The sequence below is a fragment of the Lissotriton vulgaris genome, chromosome 4_1 (assembly GCF_964263255.1).
Source record: "Lissotriton vulgaris chromosome 4_1, aLisVul1.2, whole genome shotgun sequence".
Classification (NCBI taxonomy): Eukaryota; Metazoa; Chordata; class Amphibia; order Caudata; family Salamandridae; genus Lissotriton; species Lissotriton vulgaris.
The window spans coordinates 638561687-638586382 of NC_141691.1; the positions used below are offsets into that span (position 1 = coordinate 638561687).

Below are 24696 nucleotides of genomic sequence, written 5' to 3' on the forward strand. Positions count from 1 at the left end.
ATATATATATATATATATATATATATATATATATATATATATATATATATATATATATATATATATATGTGTGTGTGTGTATATTTATATATATATGTGTGTATATATATATATATATATATATATATATATATATATGTGTGTATATATATATATATATATATATATATATATTTAAATATTCGATGGAAAAACAAAAAGGTTAAACCTTAGTTATGTTGTGTGGTTCCATAGGCCCTTGGCACAAAATACCTCCGTTTTACATGTTCACTGTTAAAGTTGACATCCTTTTCAAACCATGATTTTTAACACACATTTGCTTGTACACCCTTTTGGGATAATTTCCTCCTCAGAAATAAATGTGCTTACACCTTTTTGGAGGCATATTATCAGACTCTGGATCATTCTGTGCAGGGACTAAGGTCACTACACAAAATGTTGTTGTTTGTTGTTGTCCGTTAGGCAACAGCTCCACAATGGTAGAATAAACAATGACAGCCAGACTAGGACTCCAGCATAGAGAGAATGGGTGAAGTTTATTATAAAAACCCTACCCAGCCTTCGTTTAGATGGAGGAACATTTCCATGGGTTTGTGGGGTCGCCCCATGCCGGAATTCCAGCCCAGCTGAATCCCATAACCATCCTGGGAAGAATAGCGGCCTGCGCTACACCAAGACAGATTCACAGATGACTTATACCCTCAGGCAAATGGGGCGTTAGACCACTCCAAGTTATTCTGGCAGACTCGCACACCCTATGCTTTATAGGATAGGCAAAGTTAGGTCGGAGCACAATTATATGTATTCATATAATCAAACACAATTGCACAACTGTTCATTCTCTTCACCTTTCTTGAAACACTGGCAACATTATTCTGCTCCATTCGAATAATCGTTGCAGAACATGTAATTTATACAAGAATCCAATTGTTTCAATAAATGTTCGAAATGCCAAATTGTGTACTTTGTTAACACAAGAGCCAAAACTGGAGTCTCAATTATTCAACGGACTAATTTCAACGATGGTTGCTTAGATTAAAGCAAAAAACAACCTGTTTGTCTTATTAAACCATGCAAATTTATTTAATTTTTGCAAACGTTCTTTTTTTCTTTTGTCAGCACATTATTCGTCGTGCATGGAAAATACAAAATACACAATGAAATAAGTTTTATATACAATATATACAAACATATGAATACACCATTTCATACACACTTGGCCATACATTCATACACAGACCATTCTTTTTGGAAACCCTCAAGTTGTCGGTTTGACTATTGGATTGAGAACCAACACGGTCCTGAGGAGAACCCCACCAATTTCTAGGGGTTTGAAACGCGTCAACCAGTTTTTCAGTCCCGCATCTGGTTATTATTATCACGTTGGAACAGTTATTGCATCAATTTGGGTTCACGAGTGACCTCGTGATAATTACAACGACATTGCAAAAATATGAAAAGAAATATTTTTCACTGATTTATTTTCCGATGCCTGGACACAGTGTTTCTTGTACTGTCATCTGTTTTGAATGGTCTGTGTATGAATGTATGGCCAAGTGTGTATGAAATGGTGTATTCATATGTTTGTATATATTGTATATAAAACTTATTTCATTGTGTATTTTGTATTTTCCATGCACGACGAATAATGTGCTGACAAAAGAAAAAAAGAACGTTTGAAAAAATTAAATAAATTTGCATGGTTTAATAAGACAAACAGGTTGTTTTTTGCTTTAATCTAAGCAACCATCGTTGAAATTAGTCCGTTGAATAATTGAGACTCCAGTTTTGGCTCTTGTGTTGATTAATAGTATTTGTTGGACTCAGCCTTTCTGAGTAATGAGTCAAGGCCCTTTTTTGATTCTTTAAATTGTGTACTTTGGGCATGCCTGAGTTACTAATTAAAGAGTGAGATCTGTTTCCACGATTTCCTTGGTAATCAGAGTTGTCATGTTGTGATGTTTCAGATACCATCCGGTACCTTGTAAGGTTTCGGGGTCCAGATGGCGCACTGTGAGCTGACCAGGATTAAATCAGCATATTCTGATGGTGTGCATGGACTCAGTTCTGCATTGTTTTTGGGCTTATGTTTCCAAAGGCACTGTCTTTCTGAAATAGGAGGTGCCGTACAATTGTTATAATTAGAAAAACATTATTTATTATTTCTATGTAAACCAAACTTAAAGTACCCAAGCTTTAGAAATTCTAGAGCTATAGTTATATGTTATATTTATAATTTATGTGGTTCCTTCAAATTACTATAACTCTCGCACCTCCATGCACAGTGTAGTGAACTCGGTAGCCACACTAAATTAACTATAACTCTTCACTCTATCTTGCACTGGGTTCTGACAAATGATGTTTTTTGTACTATTACAAGTGTTATAAATGGTATAGTTTCAGATGGTATGAGTAATTTAATATGAAAGGGTATAAGCAGTGCTTGGAGAAGGCGCAAGTTCTAATTAAATTTAGTGTGGCTACTGAGTTTACTTAGTGAAATCTCTAAGTTTTATAAGTGATAAAACACTATTGTTGACCGCAGTATAACATGGTAACTGTGTGGTATACTGCGGTTCATGCAGATTGTAAGGCAGTATATCATTGGCTAATGGTTGTGTTTACAAAAGTTAAAGCACTTTAGGGTGTATTCTTGTTTAGGGCCTTGGACATAGGTAAGTAGTAGGTTTTATTGTTCTTTCCTACTTACTTCATGTTTTAAAGTAAAAGGTAGAGAAATGTATAAATATTTTTCTATATATTTTTTAAAATATTTATGCAGTACCACGCTAGTAGCTAGAAACAAAGCAGTAGTTACAGGAAAATGAAAAAAATTAAAAACAGCAAAAACACCCTGTAGGACACTATGGGGCATATTATCAAGGGGGTTTATCTCCACTTTTTTGGCTTTAAAAGCCAAGAAAGCGGAGATAAAATTATCTCCCTATTACCTAGCTGTCGCTAACACCAGTTAGCGACAGCTAGTAGGAGATAGCGACCATCTTGGGCCCCACTTTGCATGTCAGTGATATTTATCACTAATGACATGCAAAGTGGGCGTGCCGAAATGTTAGCGACTGGAAACAGTCGCTAACATCGCTATCTCCTATTACCAACTTTTGGAGATATTCGCGCTAAGCGCGAATATCTCCAAAAGCTAACACCTGCCCTCAGCAGTTCTTAGCCATGTTATCCAATGGGAGGTGGATAACATGGCTAAGAGCATTAGCTCGGTAATGCATGAATATCGCTGACTTTTCAGCGATATTCATGCATTGCGGCCGAATTTTATCGCATTTGCGATAAACCTTGGTAATACCAAGGTTTATTTGCGATAAAAATCGCCGCAGCTTAGCGGTTAATTTTTGTCTCTAACCAAGCAATAGCGATAATTATCGCTATTGCTTGGTAATATGCCCCTATATTTGTAAAATAAAGTGTAGTTTAGAGCAACTTTTTTTTTTTACAACGTAATAATTAAAAAAAAAAGATTGAGTAGCACAGTACCTTCTATGTTGAACCGCAGTAATGCATTAAATTAAGTTTTAAAAAAGTAATTATGTAAAACATTGAAACTAAACTGTAGCACAATATCTTTGTGAAAATAGTGTCAATCAGTACCTTTGTAACTTATTTACAATTTTTTTTTAACAATTGTTTAAAAGTACCACAGTACTTCCTAGGTAAAATCATTTTCCCTACCGCTTCATGATGAGCTAGCAGAACACATGGGACAACATGGTTGTTATTAATGTTTCTCATCCCTTTGTTCCAAATGTTTACACAGTTGGGTCATGTTGTGCATTGCCTTTATTGTTTTTTAGACAACCTATGTTGGTTCTGTCACATCTCAGGTTGCTTGTAAAGTTTACATAATGTAGGTAATTGACCATCAAAGCTGAAGTGTGCATTACATGTAGCAGAAGCGGTTCTTAAATGTATTTGACTTTTCTTTCCCATTACACCAAAAGATAAAATTTATGAAAATCTGTCATATTGCAAAAGTTAATAACAAACATTTGTTTGTATTCCCTCATCTGTGCCAAAAAGCAACATTACCTGTTGTGTAAAATGCTGAGCTAATGCAATGTTTTAAAATGCCTTTTATTTTTCGTTAGCATTTCTACCTCGATGAATTTGAAAATTTGATAGATGAGCTTCTCTTTCGACTGAATGCCTTCTCCAACAGTCTTCACCACTCTCTGCCTGCAAAACCGTACCATTACACCGAAGCGGAGGAGGAGAATCCTTCAGCATCCTGCTCTGATTACTCTTGCAGACAAGAGTCAGAGGTTGGTGAAATTGCCTATCCTTACATTGTTATTCTTGTGATCTAACAAAAAAGAACAAAGCCTTATGGGAGAGTGAGGGGATTGGAATCCCCTCAGGCTCCTTGAATTGGAATGTTGGAGCTCCGGGCTTATACCAGCCATTATAAGCCCAGAGCACTCCATTGTTTTCAATGGAGCTCCCAACATTCCAATGTTCTAATGTGAGATATGTTAGAAAAGTTAAGAGTATTTCCTTGTAGGGATGCCTACGGATGACACACCTCATTGGAAGACTGTCAAATTGCATGAGCTATTTCTACTAATCCTTAACAAGTCACTCTTTTAATGATGAATTTAGAACTTCATAATAGAACTCTTGCCAGTTAGTAGTGTCACACAGCTATACAGGAACTACTAATAGTGTATGCTACTCAGCAGTTAACTTAAGTGCACTACTCTTTAACATTTTGGTTCGAGCTGTTGTGAGGTCAATGCAAGGTTAGTCAGAGGGAACATGGGAACACTCGGTGGTGTGCTGGGGTGCAATGGTGCGCTTTCAAGGCTTGATGGAGTGAAAGATTCATCTCCTTTTCAGCCATGAAAGCAGGCAGGAGGAAGCAGCATATTGTGTTTTTATCAAGCACATACATATTTTGGTGCCTACAGAAAAGAATGCCCGAGTGCTTGTCGAGCCCCAATGGTTGCACAACTTCACAAGTTTGCCTTGTGTCTGCTTTAAAATTATCACTTTCTATCCGATATAAATTGGAAATGTGTTGTGCTATAAATTTTTTGACCCCATTAAGATTAAAAAAGTTGTTTGTAGTATGAACCCCGCCCCCCAAAATTTGCCTGCTGATGGTTACAGTCGCTGTGCTCACTTGCCTGTTACAATATAGATTGGTATTAAAATGTGTCTGTAAAGCATCTTTAGCTTTTACTCAATCTGAGTACGTCATGAATAATGGGTGTTAGTGGCACAAAGCTTGCTAAAGAAAAAGCCTTTCACCATTTTTGAATATGCTAGAAGGTGTTCCGTAGTTTGAAGGGACATTGGAGAGAAACCAGGCATGCACTGGTCAATGACACTAAACAATGTCCAGTAATACATAAAAGAAATTACCAATGGCAAAGGTTGCCCTAGATTGGTGCTGCTGTTAATGTGGAGGGTGGGTGGTCATAGCTTAGATGCAGTTTTAGCTCATATAAAAATTATTTCTGCATATTTGAAAAAGTGCACTGCACATTAGATATTGCTTGGAGATGACAACTACTGAAGCACCTCAGGAGGCCAATGCAGAATATGCTGGTTTAGGAAAAAGGCCTGCCAATCTAGCATCAGTTCCTCAGGATGGAAGCTCAGGTGGGAATGTAAAATTAGCTATTTACCTGATGTGTAAGCTTAATTATATGAAATAGAAACTTAACTATATCAAATTTAACCAAGGCCCTATATAATAAGCATATTGATCAGAAAATGTATTTTGATTGTGTCTAGGCTTTCCTATTTTAGGTTTAAATCTATAATAACCGTTAAACCCCTCCAAACTGAAAATATTAAACATATTTACACTGTGGAACACCTACAGTGTTTCAAACTAAAATGCAATTCACAGAAAATTAAGTGAGCAAGACATTGTAATTTTATGTTTTTTCCTGAAAAAGCAAACACAATGTGACTTTGTTATACAAGGCAGCAGCAACAAGGACTGGTTTAGCATTAGCCTGCATTCATTTTTCTGTTTACGGATGTTAGATGGTCATTTTGTTTCTTTCAGTTTTGTGTGATTTGATTAATTGTGCCGGGGTTAGGAGCATGTTTTCAGATACAATATCATTACTTTATATTGCACAGTATCATGGAGTATTAAAAACCTTTTTGATCCTTTGGCAGTGTTTATTCTGCCACTGATTTGTTAAATGGGTTGTTCTTAGAAAAGTTGGTTATTTATGTGCTATCGTATTTTGCCATAGACACAGATGGGCAAAACCCTTTGACACGTCCAATACCTTTGCTCACAAGTCCGTATTGAGAGCAGCTAAACTGTATAACTCCCCAGACTTTAAACATTCAATACAAGGTATAATGACAGGTACCTGTGAAATGTGTGTTGTCACCATATGTATGGGACAGTGGTGAAAGCATGGCCTACAACTCTCAACATACCAAAGCAGCATGACAACAAAAAAGTGTCCCATTGTCATGGTGAGCTAATTCTGGCTTTTTAGCCAACTGCACTTTACTGTTGCAGTGTGTGAGACCATAGGTAGAGTGCTAACAGAAAAAAATCAAGTCCCAGATTACAATGTGATGTTGGTTAAAAACACTCAGGACTGATTTAGTGTTACATTTGACATGGGGGACACTGGGCAGCTATGAATTTCCACACAACAAAAGCAGTACCACTTTTATGTAGTCAATCAAAGAGAGCAAGCAATGACAATCATGCTGAACGTATCTGCTTTCAGACATTTCAGAAAGTAGGTCTCCAAATGTATCTAGTGTAATTCAAAATGTTTATAAGTTTTTATAAGGTACTATGCTGTTCACAGTGTTGACCACCCATACAATATCATAATGTTTAATAAGGAGTAAGTGAATAAAACCCCAAACTGTGTCAAAAACAGTTGAATATAATGCAACCTTCCTTTTTTAATCCACAAATAATCATAGTAACCAGATAAAGTGTAAGAGGTTTGTAGGGGTGAGCATAACTCGCAGAGCTGCACTATGCGGAATTCCGCGGAGTTGCATAAAACCTCAGTGGAATTCCTCAGTGTTCCGCAAGCGGGCGGAGTTGCTTTACTCGCCCACCCCTAATTTTGTCCTCTCTGGTTAAAACAAATACATTACAGTTTTGATGTGCCCAACTTATCAGGAGAGCCAGTGAAACAATCAGCTACAAATATATCCTGAATGGCACTTGTAAGAAAGGTTTGCTTTAAGTGTAAAAAGAACAGCGTCAGAACAGTCAAAATGGTGATAAATGCAGTGCCCCGATATAGCAGTTACAGTAAACACCATGGGCCACCTTTTAAAATGAAAGACAGCCCGCTTCACCATCTGGAGATACAAAGTTATGGTCCACCTCGTGGAAGGTAACTGTAGTGTACCCCAGGTTGGTTTTACGGCCAAGTTGACACACTTTACCTCATGGTACCCCCTTCCATGATTACCTCCAATGACTCCATCCTGCTGTCGCTTCGGACCGGGATCTGCACCTGCACTCACTACGCCATGCTGGGAGGCCCACTTTGGAACCGTCCGCAACAACAGAGAACTAACATCACTCATAGCATCTCTGCAAACCACGCCTCGCTCTATCAAGATAACAAATAAACGAACGAGGCCATCTTGGAACAGAACACCGATATTTAAAAATGACGTAGGTAAAGAAACTGTACCGCAGATCGCCCTAGTACGTTAATCTAGGAGAACAAATCATGTAGTTACAATTAAGTATTCATTATGATTTTTTAAAATATTTTATATTGTCTCCAGTTTCAGATAAGTAGACAAGAAATGAAAAAGCTATAACAGCAATACAATTTGGAGACTCAAGTGCAATTAAGTATATACAAAATCTTTCAGTTCAAGAGCTCAGTTCAATAAGACGCCATACCCTCAACTCTCAGCACGCAAAAGCCTTTGCCAGTTCTTGTTTAATCAATTGCCATAAGAGACTGAGACTGAGGCTTGCAATGCGATGCCCAATGTGCCCACCTTTTAGTCCCTGATGCAATTTTGTTTTATGATCTGTAATGTAGTAGTTCCCCCCAATGAAAGATCAGGAGCCACAGTGATGGTCGTTGCTATTTATTAAATCTTAATCCCTAGAGAGCGCCGAGCACGTCTTTCTCTTGCCGGCTCTCGCGCTTGTCTGTCGCTGCGCGCGCAGCCCAACATGGCCGCCAGCACGTCACGTAACCTACGTGACGTGCAACACTAGAACGCTCGCTACATATCTCCCCTTTTTTCCCAATGCAAACAATTAAACTTACAGTTCCCCACTCATGTCATAGTCTCTGAATCTCGCTGGCTTGACCACCGCTCTGCTCCTCCTGGTCAGTCTTACCGGGGTTGTGGCGGTCACTCCTTCGCTTCTGTCTCCGCTCCCTAGCGCAGCCGCGCTAGCTTCTCCATCACTCCAGTCCTCTTCGATCAACTGCTCCTGGTTGGCTTCACCAGTTTTTGCTTCTCGTTGTTCTCCTCTTGTAACAGGTTCTTCCTCCCAATGTTCTTGTGGGGCATTTCCTCCTTCTTTATCTCCTCCTTCTGTTCCATCGTTGTTCCAGCATAGAACCTTATTGCATCTGGCCATGCGGTCCTGCGACCACACGTTTCCGTCGCTCAGCAAGGCCGCTCTGCCCATTACTTCCTTCACCTGCATGAGCTTGCTGTATTTGCTCTCTCCTTTCCTTTGTAGTGTGGCCAGTTTTACTCGCACCCATTCTCCTTTTTCTAATCCCGTGTGCTTCACGTTTCTTCGTGCGTCGTAGTGTCTGGTGTACACGGTTTGGGCTTTCTCCAAGTTGGCTCGCACCACTGCTGGTGACCACTCGCTCTGGATTATTTTCTCCTTCCATACCCTGTTGTCTTGGGTGAATGGTTCGCGACCTCTCAGTATCTGGAATGGGCTGTAACCAGTTCCTGTGGGGGTGATCCGGTACGCCCACACCATGCGCCATATCTCCTTTTCCCAGTCTTTGTTGTCCGAGATGGCAGCTTGAACCGACCCCATCACCACTCTGTTAAAACGTTCCACCAACCCATTTCCAGCTGGGTGGTAGATGGAAGTGTGTTTCGCTATGATGCCATTCCTTTGCATGAATTGGGACCATTTTTCTGATCTGAATTCGGGGCCATTGTCGCTGAGGATGCATTTTGGGATGCCTTCCCTTACAAACGTGTCGGCTAGGAACTTTACAATAGTCTCTGTGTCCATCGCTTCCTCTATCCTCAACTCCGGCCACTTGGAACATCGATCCACTATGACACAGATGTATTTCTGGACTCCATATGCGTCTAGGATCGGGCCTAGGATGTCTACGGACAGTTCCTCCCATGGATTCCTCGGGGGGTCGAATTTACCCAGTGCCGGACGCAGTGGTTTGAGTGTCTTGTCTGCGCCTTGACACCGTGGGCACTCCCTGACATGCCTCTCGGCCCTTATATCCATTCCCGGCCACCAGTAATTTTGCTTGGCCCTCAATTTGAGCTTACCGATCCCCAGGTGTCCCTCATGCAGTATGTCCAGTAGTTTGGGGATGATGTTGGTTGGGGGTATGACTTTCTCTCCCCTAAACACGCCTTGGTCGTTTATGGACAGTTCTTCTCTGACCTCGAAATATGGGTTGAGTTCCCCTCGGGTTTGCTTCTTGTCAGGCCATCCTCTAGTGATGTGCGATTTCACTTTTTCTAGCACCCGGTCTTCCTCGTACACCTGTTTCCACTCCTGGTGACTAATGGCCCTTTCTTGGTCTTCCGTGAGTGCTACCCATTCTTCAGTCCCAGATTTGTCTTCCTCGCTCGGCTCCATGACTGCTGCCCTGCTCAAATAGTCTGCCACTCTGTTCTTGCTCCCTGGAATGTACTCCACATCGTACCTGAACTCCAGCAGTTTCAGCGTCATTTTGGAGATCCGTGGCGTTGCGTCGGCATGTCCACTCGACGTGAGCACTTTCAGCAGGGGCTTGTGGTCCGTCCTCAATCGGAACCTTGTGCCCCATAGGAACTGTCTGAACCTAGTCGTGGCCCATACTACTGCCAGCATCTCCTTTTCGATCACGCTGTACTTCTTTTCTGTGTCACTCAGTGTGCGGGATGCGAAACTTAGTGTTTCCAGTCTTCCTTGGCCTCGGTCTTGCATGAGAACTGCTCCAAGCCCCTTGTCACTGGCGTCGGTGGTCAGCACTGTTCTTCCGTGGGGGTCATACCCTTGCAGCGGTATTGCTCCTGCCACTTCCTTCTTGATGATCTCGAACTCTTCTTGTGCTTCCTTCGACCAGTGGAATTCTGTGTTTTCTCTCGTGAGTAACCTCATGTGGTGAGTCTTGGAGGCGAAGTGCTGTACAAATTTTCCATAGTACTCTGCCATTCCAATGAATGATCTTACTTCTTCCTTGTTGGATGGCGGGGGTGCCTCACAGATCGCCTTCACGTTTTCTGCCTTCGGGGTTACTCCTCGCACCCCTATTTCATGTCCTAGGTAGGTCACCGACTACATTCCAATCCAGCACTTGGCCCATTCTGCTGTGAGGCCCTTCCTCTCCAGGATCCCTAGCACGTCTCCGAGTTTCTTGTCGTGGTCGGGTCTGTCTCGCCCCATCACCAGTATGTCGTCCTGGAAGTATTGGACGCCGGGTGTGTCCTTAAACAATTGGTGCATCAGTTTTTGGAACACGGCTGCCGCCGAGGCCAGCCCGAACGGCATGCGGCAGTACTGATAACACCCAAATGGGGTGATGAATGAGGTGAGTTTTCTGCTCTCCGGGTGTAGGGCGATCTGGTGGTAGGCGGAAGTCAAGTCTATGGTTGAGTACCATTTGATCCCCCTGGTGCTGGCCAACATCTCCTCTATTCTGGGTAAGGGGAATCTCTCTACCACTATGTTCTTGTTCAATTCGCGCAGGTCGACGCACAGCCGGACCTTGCCGCTGGGTTTCTTGACCACCACCAGTGGCGCCAGCCACTCGGCACACGTGATGGGCTCGATGATCCCTTTCTTCTCTAATTCCTGCAGTTTGATCTTCACTTCTTCCCTTACCGCCAACAGGATGTTTCTCACTTTGTGGGCCACCAGCACCGCACCCTCCTTGAGAACGATTTTGTGTGCAAATTTCTCCAATTTTCCCACCGTGCCTCCGAAGACTTTTGGAAAATCGCTCATCCATTTATTGAGGTCTGGCCATGCGTCCAGTACTGTCAGTAGGATTTGCTCCTTACCTCCCGGGTCCAACTTGATGCCTAAGTCGCCTTGGTCGAGCCATCCTAGGACTGAGGGGCCTTTCTCTGACACATAGAGCTTGCAATAGGCGGATCGTCCTCTGAATTCGAAGTTTAACGGTCTGAATCCAGCCATTGGTATGCGGTCCCCGTTGTAAGTGACTGGGCGGATGTCCAGTTTCTCAAGTTCGGGGCCCAGCTGTGGTGCAAACTTCTCCTCCCACACCGCTCTCTGGACGATGGTGTAAGGTGAGCCGGTGTCTGCCACCACTTGGATTGCAACTCCCTCTATCGACATCTCCAGGACAGCCTTCATTGTCGTTTTGCCGTCGAACCCCAGAACTTGGCCTTCCACACTCAATATCTCGTCATAGATGCAGAGTACCGTTACGACCTCCTCCTCGGCACCGTCTTCTTGTTCTTCACCTTCTTGACCAACGTACTTCACGGTTCCCTTGGAGGCCTTTTTCCGACATACTTTCTCGTAATGGCCGATTATTCCGCAAAACATACATTTGGCGCGAAATGCCGGGCATTTCCTGTCGTGCGCCTTGTGCGACCAGCTTCCGCATCTATAACATGGCCTTCTGTTGTTTCCCGCTTGTTTTCCTGGGGGGCCTGAGTTGCCTTGCCATTTGCCTGGGCCCTTCTCTGCCAATTTCCTGTTCTGGTGGTCTCTGCGGTGCTCCTCGTTGTCCACCTTGTTCACCATGACACTGGGCTCTGTTTCTTTTCGAGTCGCCACTGCACATCGGCGTGCTAGTTCGGCCCTTTTGACGATGACCAGCACTTCTTTGAGCGTAGTGTCACCGCTAGCCCATAATTTGTCCTGCAAGGTCGTGCACGTGGTGTGCATCACCACCTGGTCTTTTATGAACTCATCTTCCCAGTTGGCGTACCTGCACGAGGATGCCAGCTTCCTCAGTGCCGCCACGTATTCCTCTACCGTCTCTCCTGGCTGTTGCTTCCTCTGTTGGAAGTTGAACCTGCCCACTGAGACGCATACCGTTGGTCTGAAATGTTCGTCTAAGTCTTCAATCGCGTGGGCGTACACATCATCGTCTGTGGTCGCTCTCTGTTTTGGAACCAGGCTTTTGTAGATCCTCAGGCCTTCTGGGCCTAGATTCAATAGCAAGATGCGTTTTTTTCTCGGGGGTTTACATTTTTCTTCGTTTTCGTCCTCCAGGACTCCAATGAAATTATCGATGTATTCCTTCCAGTCCTCCCACTTCATAAGCGGTTCTCCGGGCCTGGGTAGGAACTGAACCGGCGCCATTGCGAATCCAGTTTGCGCGCTCATCTTCTCGCTCTTGACCGTTGGCTGCGCACTTCCTTGACCTCTCGGGCTTCCTGGCGTGTTGTCTTGCTCTTCCTCGTTCACTTGGGGTTGGGGACTGTCTGCCTCGGCCCCTTCCTGCTTTTGTGAGGTATCCAGCGCGGTCCCCCTTGACCTGCGGGTCGTGGCTCGCTTTGGCGTGCTTTCTGCCGCGGTTCCAGCCGGTCTACTCACTGTAGGTTAGTCTTCTTGCTCTTCTGAGCTCCTAGGGGCTCTGCCACGCTCTCTAGGGTGATTGTGTGGGGTAACGTCGACTTATTCTGGCCCCTTGTTCTTCTGGTTGACTGGCACTGTGTCTCTGTCTGGCTCTGCAGGCACTGCTGTTCCTTCGGTGCTGTGAGGGGGGTGGGGGGGTCTGCTATCCCACCCTCGTCGCCATTGTAATGTAGTAGTTCCCCCCAATGAAAGATCAGGAGCCACAGTGATGGTTGTTGCTATTTATTAAATCTTAATCCCTAGAGATCCCCGAGCACGTCTTTCTCTTGCCGGCTCTCGCGCTTGTCTGTCGCTGCGCGCGCAGCCCAACATGGCCGCCAGCACGTCACGTAACCTACGTGACGTGCAACACTAGAACGCTCGCTACATGATCCTAGATGAGGCTTTGCTCAAGTTTGACCATTAAAATGCTGCATTGCATCGTGGTGTGAAAGCCCATCACCGATCAGCTTACGATTTTTGAGAAAAGAATCCATAAATTGGATTGCATCGACCTCATCAGGCACTAGGACCCTGCCAGTAAACTCCGCTATGCGGCGTACACCTAGTTTTTGCCAAACTTAGCCCTCCAAGCTGAATGCAGAGTGACAAAAACTATGTGAACTCTGCAGCCGGAGCAGAGTTTACCGTCCACCCTTAGTATTGAGATGTAACAGAATAGGGTATCTGAGAGATTCTGTGTGAGTGAAATACCCAGACTTCTATTCTGACACAGTCCATTTGAAAGTCTGCCAGGGGAAAGACAATGTACTTTAAATTAAATATGAGTATTATCACAATCTCTACAAAAAAGTAACGTTTTGTAAACACTGGAAAATGACAGCTTTTGTCTATTTTGGGGTTTTTAGGGAGAGAGAGTTGAATATACACAGAAAAATACTAATTTCAAAATTTATGGAAAACCCCACTGAAATACAGAAAATCTAAATATTGAAAACAGGAAAGTCTACTGGGCTCCCAGCTCCTCCTGAACATTGATAGTGACCTTCTGGTAGTGATAGCTTCGACCTTCAAAAAGAAGTGAAAAAAGATCATCCTCCTGTTTATCTGTTTTGATGGTGCACATGGCTTCTTTTTCTGGACCTGATGCCCGATTACATGCCAGGCATCGACAGAGCATTGGACTCACCAAATGTTTCGCTCTGGCTGCAGGAGTTTATCTTCATCATAGGATTGATCATGTTGCTGCATGATAGAGCAAATTATCTTGGCCTACACATGTCCGTTTGGTGCCTGGAAGAGTTACATGCACTGCTGGAGTTGACCTTCATACCCCACAAACAAGAAATGCATTCTCAAGCCTGTCAGAGGCTTGAGTCCAAGAACCAAGACATGAAATGTGTCAACTGCAACTGTCAATTAAAGATGTACTATACTAATGTACTTATGGTGCTGCCGCACCTGTGCTGCTCTATTATTTGGAAAGTTTGAGTTTCTGTACGCATCACTTCAAATGCAACGGTATCAATGCAACCCAATATTACCTAAGGATTCTGGGTACATCCACAGCAAATACACAGTTGATTGCTGAAATAAATAATGTACCTAATTTTTATGTAATTGAACATAACTATGTATACACCTTGATTATAACTATGAGGTGTGGTTAATGTTTTAATGGAGAAGTGTGGCTCACTGGTTAGAGCAGGCAGACCCTGAAGCAGAGGTCAGACCCGGGACCAGGGTTCAATTCCCGACACGGCAGGGTCTTGAGCTCAAATGTCCATGGACTCGATAATTCTCGCTTCGATGCCTGACCTAATCATGGGTTCACACTCTGCAACTCTGGGCATTAAGCTTGCTTAATCTCCACAACGGCCCCCCACGGCGGGATGCCTGGCTTTCACCTTGGGGATGCCCTGTAGGGGCTATCTCACAGGGAAAAACCAGGACGGGTTCCCAAGGCAAGCGCGGAGATACCCCTTCAGGGGTCAATTCTGGCGCTATATAAGAATATAATAATAATAATAATAATAATAATAGTAATAGTCAGTTGCAATCATGAGGCTTTGCTTATCAAAAACAATGATGGTATATCATATAAAAAAGGGAACAAATATGGTATAAAAATAATGTCATTAGGTAAACCATTGCCTGACTATTGTCACAAATAAATTCTGTAGCAAAACGTTTTAGGAAAATCTCATAGAGAAAGGAAGATGAAGACAGCACTAAATATACACATAGATAGGGAGGGAGGTAGTGCAAAGTGCACACATCTCAGTGACAATAGACATAGAAAGATTGTGCCCAAACTTACCCCGGCTTCAAAACTTTGAATGCGATTTCCCTAACGAATCTATTGTGTGCGTTTTATAACTTCCAATTGCCAAACAAGAGTTTGCATTGCAGTTAGCATCCTTATAATTTATCACTGGAAAATGAGCAAAATGTTCTGTTTTTAAATGGCTTAAAAGGTGTCTTGCCTTAAATAGAGTGTTTACACTGCTGTGTGTAGTGATTCATGAAAGCCAGAACGATGACTCCTATTTCAGTATGAACTTCAAGCTCGCTCATTTGGGGGAAAGAAGGCATGCATGAATTATGATAAGGCCTCCACTTTATCACTGGTTGTGCGAGAGACGCATCTTATAAAAAACTGATTCATTTCAGGTATTCATGGTACATGAACTCCCAAAGGAGCTCAGGGACAGCCCACTACCAACAATACATTTCAGATCTCTGATAAAATCCAGATTGTGAGAATCTGGGTTCTTGGTTGAGGGGATTGTGAGCTCTTTCCAAGCAACTTCCACAACCATTGTTAGAGTGAACCTCAAAAGTCACTAAATTAACTTGTGCTTAACCCTCTAGTAGCTTAGCACAAAAGCAGTCAGGCTTAACTCGGAGGCAATGTGTAAAGTATTTCTACAGCACACAAGCAGTAATAAAGTGAAAATACAACACAAGAAAAACCCCACACTGTTGGACTTGGCCTTTTTCCCCCAAAATGTTTCGCTTTTGACCCCCTTATCTAGGATGTCTCCCCCATGGGATTAAACCTGTATAGGCCATGAGTGGTGTGAGACCCCTTGTTGAAAATTGTAATTACATGTAATAATGTGAGCACTTGTAAAAGCCCCCATTTTAAAACTGCACCTGACTGAAATGTATTGTATTTAAAATGGATGCCATGGCCATGGGTTTTGCCACTGGACTGCCATAGGTCAGCGGTCTAGATAATATTACCCAGCTACCCCTAGCTTTTGGAGGGAAAGCCTGGCACCCAGGGTGCTCACCCCCTCCCCTAGAACCAGTTTAGGCCAGATTTGCCAACATTCCGGAAGGTGCTGGCTCTGTGAGGGAGGAGGGTATAAATAGGGAGAAGTGCCACCAAAAAGTCAGTCAGCGCTGGGACAAGGAAGGGAGGGGACCTGCTGTGAGGTGCTACCGCCACATGGGCCTGTGAGCTGGGCCCTGCACCCCTATAAACCCCCCCCGCTGCTGTCCCCATGGGCCCCTGACAAGGGAGGGCCCCTACCCAGGACACTGACGCTGTTGGACCGGGTACCACGCCAGCTCTGCGTGAAGAAGCGCCCAGGAGGTGAGGAGTGTGCCCCTGAGGCGGACTGTGGGACTGTTCACCCCCCTGTGAGGTGTGCTGCCAGATGCTGTGCTGCATTAGCGCTGTTTTGGGGAGGTTGATGCCCCCAAGGAAGCTGTGGCCCCTTTGGAAGCGCTGGGCTTTGAGGTGCCTATGGTGAAGGGCTGTGGACAGCTGACTGGCGTAAACTGCAGTATCGCCCCCTAAGCGCTGGAGTCCAAAGACTGATACTGCTTGTGGAGCTGCCTGGGGAGGATTGTGCCCCCAAGGGACTGTGCCCTGTGATTGGTGTGGCCCCCGAAGTGCTGTTAGCCCTGAGGACTGTGTGGGCAGAGGGAGGAGCAGTGCGCTGTGCATAGCGCCATTCTCCTGAGGAGAGTCACGCTGGAGGAGCCTACCCTCGTGTCAGCGCGCTATCTGCCATATGATTAATTAATTAAGAAGGGAGCCTACCCCTTTATCAGCGCCGAAAATCACCGCCGCGGCCCGGCGCTGTCGTGGGGATTCCCCCCACTACTGTGGCGATCGTTGCGGCGGCCCCCGGTACCAGGAGAGGGCCGCCGAAGTGAAGGAAGGGCCGCGCTCGGCCCTGAGGCCGCCGACTCCCGCATCACGTGACGGGGGGATCAGGCCGCGTCATCGGCCCGCCCCGCCGCGCACGGATTGGCCTGCGCGGCCGTGACCTCTGAAGGCCGCGCAGGGATTGGCTGTTGGCCGGGAAGGCCGGGAGTAGGGGAATCGAAGCCCCGGGTCCCCGTGAGGTAGGAGGGGGACCCGGGTGAAGCGCTGGTGTGGGGCCCCCGTGGACGAAGGGGGAGCCCCGAGGATCGAGCGACCGGAGCGGGAGGCCACCCCGCCGGTCTGTGCCCGCGCTGGAGGGAGAAGCAGAGTCTAAGTCCCGGGTCCCCGTGGCGTAGGAGGGGGACCCGGGTGAAGCTCCGTTGCGGGGCCCCCGTGCCAAGGAGGGAGCCCCGAGAGAAGCGACCGGAGCGGGAGGCCACCCCGCCGGTCTGTGCCCCACGCGAGGGGCCGGTGAAGAAGGCGGGGCCGGGGCACACTGTCGGTGCTAGCCCCGCCTCCCGACTAGAGGCGACCGGAGAAGGGAGCCCAGAGAGTACTGCGGGAGCCGCGCGAGGTGGGAGGAATGCCAGGCCGGCTTCCCCCCACGTGTGCCAAGACACTGCGTGTGTCCCCTGAGGCCTCCCTGAGGTTGTATTAAAACCCCGGGCCCCTGTGAGGAAAGGAGGCCCGGGTGAGGCGAGTGTTTTTGCCCAGGAGTATAGTGGCCCCCCAGGACCCCAAGAGGAGGAGGGGCCCGAGTGTTGCCGCAGAGAGGAGGGGCCTCGAAGCACATTGCCGGTGCCTGCCCCCCCCTTCTCTGGAAAGGAGTCCTGCGACTCGAGGCACATTGTCGGTGCCTGGTGCCCCCCCCCCTTGCAGAGGAGACCCCAAAGGACGCCCTGCAGGAGCCATCGAGGAGAGCCCGGTGAGTGGGGCTTGGATTAACCTGTGTGGAGGTCGGGGCACAGGGTCGGTGCTCGCCCCAGGACTTGTGCTAGCCCCTGGAAACTGTACTGAGTTTCATTGGCCCTATTGATCCCCTTTTTAAGCCTCTAGACTGGGCCGGGACATTACTGAGGCCCCCCGGAATTGGTACAGGGACAAGTTAACCCCTAGCTAGGTGTTAGGCCCTGCAGAGAGAAGGGCTGGGTAACTCAGCCTGGTTGTTAATGGCTTGTTGAGCCCTGCAATGGTTATTTGCCATGTTCATTTCTAATCAGGATGCTGGTTGCCTAGGGTAACGCAGCGTTTCATGTTACCTGTCCAGGTGTGATGCGCCACTGCGCCTAGTGTTTATTGTCTGCTGAGTACCCTGCTAATGTGGTTATGCTAATGTTATGCCTACAGTAAGGTTATTGAGGCCCAGGTATACTGTGGTTTTACACCTGATGGGTGATCGTATGCTTTTGTGCCCTTTTAGTGCAGTGGTGCCCCTATGCTGGCCTGATGAGTTAGTCCAGGCCCCTGGTTATGCCCTTGGTAATGAGCCTGCCGTACTGATTTCTTACAGGTGCTCCTGTCTAGTATGTGCTGTGATGCTCTGTTGTTCTTCCCTTACAGGGGTGGGGAGTGGCGTTATAATGCATAAAATGTATGTGCGCTAATGTGGGATTTTGAAATTACAGCTTCCCTGAGGATGAGAGCCTGAGTTGGCCCCACCAGATTGGCCCCAGGTCTAATGTTCATTTAACCAACCATTTTTAGTTCAGCTATGGACTTTGGACTCAACCCCTTTTTGTCCCATGTAAATAATTCCCCAGGATGTACTTGGCTCTGGCGCCAGTTGGCGCCTTGTTGTGATTACCAGTGTATTTTTCCTTTTTACCTTGCAGGTTGGAGATAACACTAAACTTATTCTTTTCCAACCAAAGGTGGAGTTGCGTCTCTTTTGTAGTGTGCCTGGTGTGTCGTCTGTGGATACTGCATGAATGCTTCACATGTCCTCGAAGTTTGGCCTGCCCGCTTGATGCCATGCTACCCCCTTGGAGATTTGGATAACCCCCATTTCCTACACACACCAATTTAGAAACATTGAGTAAACTGTAAGAAAATATTTGACATCAAAACAACTAAAATCCAAGCAGTAGAACTAGAGATATACAATTCCAACATTTAAGGTAAGTAAAGTGCACAAAGCACAACTTGGGACCATATGGTTGTGCGAGACTAGGTGAAAGTCACAGGTTCAGGCCGACCATGATCGAGCACGGGCCGGATACAGGATCGGGTTAGGCCCACTGAAAAAGTTACTTTCTAAAGTCCAGCGTAAAGAGCTCAATTCAAGGTGGAGAATGCCATAAGGAGCAGTAGTGTTACCAAATGTACACAACTTTCAATGTATTGCCATGCATGAAGTTAAAGACGTTTAATAACAAAATAGGCAGATACTACTTACCTTGAGTAGAAGGACATCTGATTTAGAGCTGCTCGGAATTGTGCAAATTAAGCAGTGTGAATCCCCATGCCATTTACTGTTTCCACTGCCATAAGTAGAGCCAAAGCTCCCCCATGAATTTTGGTGTATCTACCGCAGCATTCCCAGCCATGTAAAAATAGCTGGGAAGTCACAAAAAAAGTCAAGGGCAATCCCCACAAAAGGAATACAAAAGTGGGATATGCTCTTTATGGGCACATTTGAAGTGCATGCACACAATCCAAAACAGACTTAGCCTTAAATTTTATTGACAGATTTAGACATTGGTTTAAATTCACGGTGAAAATCGGCCATTTTGACTGAAATCACAACAGCTGTTTTAGTGCTGATTTCCCACAAAAGGGAAACATGTCTGCCTGTCTGTGGCAAATGTCCCTCTGCAGTGCGGTGGAGTTGGAGAGAAGCAGTATTTTCACTAGACAAACAATAACTCTGGCCCTGAAAGCCACCCCATGGAAGTCCCATCCCTTCCACACTGAGTTCGAAGAGTTGATTTATATTGCATACCTCTAATAACCATAAATGCGTAATGCTTGTGTTACTCAAAAGTTAGTGCTTCAAATAAGGTGCTTTATTGTTCTGTCGTGTATGTCTATTTATTTCAGAATTCCCCTACAGAAGAAAGCCACAAGAGGCCGACTGTTGGAGAAGAAGTGAGCGAAGAGGAGGAAGAACTACTGCAAAACGTCCCGGAAAAGTCTGATGTTTTCTCAGCAAGGGAGTCCTCTACCGACTCTGGGTTTGCAACCCAAAAGGCACTGAGGTAAAGGAAGCATAGATGTATTGTAAAGATGGTAAATTATGGAAGCAAACACGTTGAGAAATTTACTTAAACTTTTATTTCCACGGAACCACAACCATTCAGTTTAACGGTCGGTGCCAAACTCACAAAATGGCCGCCTTCCGCTTACGTAATACCCCTTCCTGTTCCGTCGCGCGGAACACTAGAACGCTGCCACATATCTCCCCCCTTTATGCAATCAACACAATTAAATAAGTTCTTACTTCCAGTCCATGTTAAAGTCTCTGTATTTCTCAGGCACCTTCACTTCCCTTCCGATTCTGGTCCTCACCTTCGTTACTCCTTCATGACCGTCCTGTTCCTTCGTACCTATGGGCTTTCCTGCTCTTCCACCTTCTATGTTCGTCACTTCTTCTTTCTCTTCTTCCTTGCACCAGCTCCTCTGTCCTTCACTCACACTTTCCTCGTCTTCACTTTCTCCTACTTGCTGCTTTCTTTCTTCTACATTCTCACACCGCCTTCCGCAACCTCCTACTTCTCCGTCCTCAACGACATTCTCCGCACCATCTTCTACTTCGCGTTCCCATTTGATGATCTTGCTGCATTTGGCCATCCTGTCCTGAGACCATACTTTCCCATCGCTGAGTAGGGCTGACCGGGTGTATGGCTCTAACACTTGTAAGGGTGGTGAGAATTTGCTTTCTCCTTGAGAACGGCTAGTTTGACCCTCACCCAATCACCCTTTTCCAGTTCTGTTTCCTTTACCTTGTGACTTCTGTTAAAATGTGTTGTGTACACCTCTTGTGCTCTTTCCATGTTCCTTTTTACTACTGCTGGAGACCACTTGCTCTGTGTTACCAACTTCCTCCACGCTGTGTTGTCTTTGGTGAAGGCTTCTCTTCCCCTTAGGACCTTAAAGGGGCTTTATCCGGTGCTTCCTGGGGTGATCCGATAGGCCCAGACCATTCTTTCTAGCTCCTTTTCCCAATCTAGTCCTTCGTTGATTGCCGCCTGGATGGTATCCATAATTACACGATTAAATCTCTCCACTTGTCCATTACCTGAGGGATGATAGATGGGCGTGTGTTTCACTTCTATCCCATTTCTCTCCATGAATGCAGTCCACTTGGCAGAGGTGAACTGAGGCCCATTGTCGCTGATGATGACTTTGGGGATACCCTCTCTGATAAAGGTGGTTCGCAGAAAGTTCACTACTGCCTCCGTGTCCACATTCTCCCTCACCTCTAGCTCCGGCCATTTGGAGTACTTGTCTATGAGAGCAATCACATACTTCTGTGCTCCTTCTTTGTTTAGAACGGGTCCCATTATATCTACGGACAGCATTTCCCAGGGTCCATCAGGTATAGGGAATTTCCCTAGGGGAGGCCTGATCATGCTCTGTGACTTGTCCGCCTTGGCGCATGACTCACACTGTCTCACATGCCTTTCAACTTGCGCGTCGATGGCCGGCCACCAATATGCTTGCCTGGCCAGAGCTTTGGTTTTGCTAATGCCCTGGTGGCCTTCGTGTAATAGACTCATCAGATGTTCCAGTATGCCTTGAGGCGGTACTACTTTGTCTCCTCGCAACAGGAAAGTGGGATTCTCCGCCAGCGACAGTTCATCCCTTACTTCCCAGTACCTCCGAAGCCCGTCTTTGAGGTGTCTCTTCTCTGGCCATCCATGGATGACGTATCCTTTGACAGCTTCTAAGTCGATATCTTCCTTGTAAGCCTCTTCCCATTCCTGCGCGCTTATCACCTTTTCCGCATCTTGAATGGTGGCCACCATATATCCTTCCCAATTTTGCTTCTCGTGGCAGTCTGCGTCTTCCATGGCTGCCGCCCTGCTTAGGAAGTCCGCCACTTTGTTTTGAGGTCCCGGGATGTGTTCCACATCATATACAAAGTCCAACAGTCGCAGAGTCATTTTAGCGATCCTGGGTGTGGCGTGAGCATGACCACTTGAGGTTAGCACTCGGACCAGGGGTTTGTGGTCTGTCTTCACTAAGAATTTCGCTCCCCACAGGTATTGGCGGAATCTCTCCATGGCCCACACTACCGCCAACATCTCCTTCTCGATCACGCTAAATTTCTCCTCGTTTGGCGCTAGGGACCTGGATGCAAAGCTGATTGTCACTACTTCACCATTCTCTGTTCGTTGCATTAGAACTGCTCCTAGACCCCTATCACTGGCGTCTGTCGTGAGGATTGATTCAGCACTTGGGTCGAACCCTTTGAGAGGAATGGCTGTGCTCATCTCCCTTTTCAATGATTCGAATTCCATCTGTTCCTCTTGGCCCCATCGGAACTTGTTCTTCTCCTTGAGAAGCTGGCGTTGGTTATGTGTTTTAGTGGCAAAGTGAGGCACGAACTTGCTGTAATATTCGGCCATTCCTAAGAACGACCGAACGTCTTCTTTCTTGCTTGGGGTGGGCGCGTCCAGAATCGCCTTCATGTTGGATGTTTTTGGCCTGATCCCTTCTTCGCTCACCTCGTGCCCTAAGTACGTGACTGACTGTACTCCAAATTTACACTTCGACCACTCCGCTGTTAGGCCATTGTCCTGTAGAGTTCTTAATACTGTGTGAAGTTTCTCATTGTGATCGTGCATGGTCCTTCCCATCACCAAGATATCATCTTGGAAGAACTGTACATCCTCCACGCCTTTCAGTAATCTGTGCATCATTTTCTGGAAAACAGCAGCCGCCGAGGCTAGGCCAAATGGCATACGCACGAATTCATAACAGCCAAATGGCGTGATGAATGATGTTAGATGGCTGCATGAGGGGTGTAGTCTTATCTGGTGGTAGGCTGACGATAGGTCCACTGTGGAGAACCATTTGATGTTTTTTGTCTTTGCAAGCATTTCATTTATGCGCGGCAAGGGAAACTCGTCAATGATAATGTTTTTGTTTAGTTCCCTAAGGTCCACGCATAGCCGGACCTTTCCGTTGGGCTTCTGGGCTACCACCAGGGGAGAAAGCCATTCTGCACTTTCGATGGCTCTGATAACTCCTTCTCTTTCGAGTCTGTCCAGTTCCTGTTGTACCGCTTCTCTGCTCCTGAACGGGATGTTCCTTACTTTGTGCACCACCGGAGTCGCTCCCTCCTTCAACTTAATGAGGTGCTTGTATCTAGCCAGTTCTCCAATCTGGCCATTGAAGACTTTGGGATACGCTCGTTTCCATGAATCCGCATCATCTCTCTTGTCCATATCCATGAGAAGGATTTTCTCGATGCCTCCCGGGTTAAGTTGAATCCCTAGGGCACCTTGGTCTTTCCAACTCAAAACTGAGGGGCCTTTCTCCGCGATGTAGAGTTTGCTTGTGGCCTGGCGTCCTCTGAATTCGAACAATAGAGGGCAGAACCCTAACATAGGGATCTTCTGTCCGGTGTATGTAACAGGTCGCAGGTCCATAGGGCGTAGATTCTCCCCATGTTGAGACACGAACCTTTCTTCCCATACCTTTCTTTGTATGATGGATATGGGAGCTCCGCTGTCCGCTATCATTTCCAGCGGTATTCCTCCTATGTGCATGTCCAGTCTGGGTTTGTCGGTTTCTGATCCATCCATTTCCAGCACTTGGACGTCTATGTATAGGGTTTCTTCTAAATCCTCCGTTTCTTCTGATCCCATAGTGTCATCCTGCTGCTCTTGGTCCCCATACTTGACTGTTGTTCCCTTTGGTTTCTGGCGGCATACTTTTTCGTAGTGACCGAACACTCCACAATACGAACATTTTGCTCGAAAGGCCTGGCACGCCTTATCATTCCCTAGGTGCATGGTGCTCCCGCACCTGTAGCAGCTTTGCCGCCCTCCTTTGTTCGTTCTCTGGTCTGCCGGATTAGGTTGGTTTGGGCGTCTCCCTTCCTGTTTTCTTTGCTGATCTCTCTGTTTGGAACATTCACCCTTTCCTTGTGCCGTTATCTTGCATACTGTTTGCGTCACGCCGGTTTCCTTTTTTGCTGCCTGGGCACATCTTTTGGATAATTCGACCTTCTTTACCATTGCCCATATTTCCTTGAGAGGGGCATCTCCATTTACCCATAATTTCTCTTGGACATGGGTGCTTGATGTGTGCATGATGATTTGGTCCCTGATCAGGTCATCGTGTAGCGCTCCGAACTTGCACGTGAGCGCGAATTTCTGCAGGGCTACTACATACTCGTCTACTGTTTCGTTGCTCTTCTGTTTTCTCTGGAAAAAATTGTAACGATCAATCGCCACACACATGACGGGTCTGAAGTGCGCATCCAGGTCGGCAATGGCGTGGCTAAACACGTCGGTATCCGCTGCATCTCTTTCTATCTTGACAATAGTGTCGTAAACCCTTATCACTTCAGGGCCCAGGTTGTGCAACAAGATTTTTTTTCTTCTCTTGCTGGAGTATGGCGCTCCCGCCTCCTCTTCCAATGCATCGAGGTAGTTGAGGAAGTATCTTTTCCAGTCCTCCCATAGCCTTTCCGGCTCCCCCGAATTCGTCAGGAAAGGCACCAGTTGCGTGAGAGACGACGACTGCACCGCCATGTCGTTGGCTCTTCGTCTGGCTGGCTGGACGGGGATTGCTCTCCCCGGGGGGCTGCCTGGCGCGGGCTGCACCGCTGAGTCCCTTTCACTGAGGTCGCCATCACTGTCTGTTTCCA

The 24696-nt window shown here is 46.1% G+C and overlaps 1 protein-coding gene across 1 annotated transcript in view; it reads left to right on the top strand.

Annotated features, from left to right (window-relative positions):
• The window catches only part of PKD1L1 (polycystin 1 like 1, transient receptor potential channel interacting), a 1739639-nt gene that overhangs the window by 1686832 nt on the left and 28111 nt on the right, over positions 1-24696 (top strand). Inside the window, exons 64-65 of the mRNA XM_086964902.1 lie at positions 4119-4292; positions 19914-20071. Coding sequence (XP_086821028.1) covers positions 4119-4292; positions 19914-20071 — 332 coding nt within the window. The remainder of the gene's footprint in view (positions 1-4118; positions 4293-19913; positions 20072-24696) is intronic.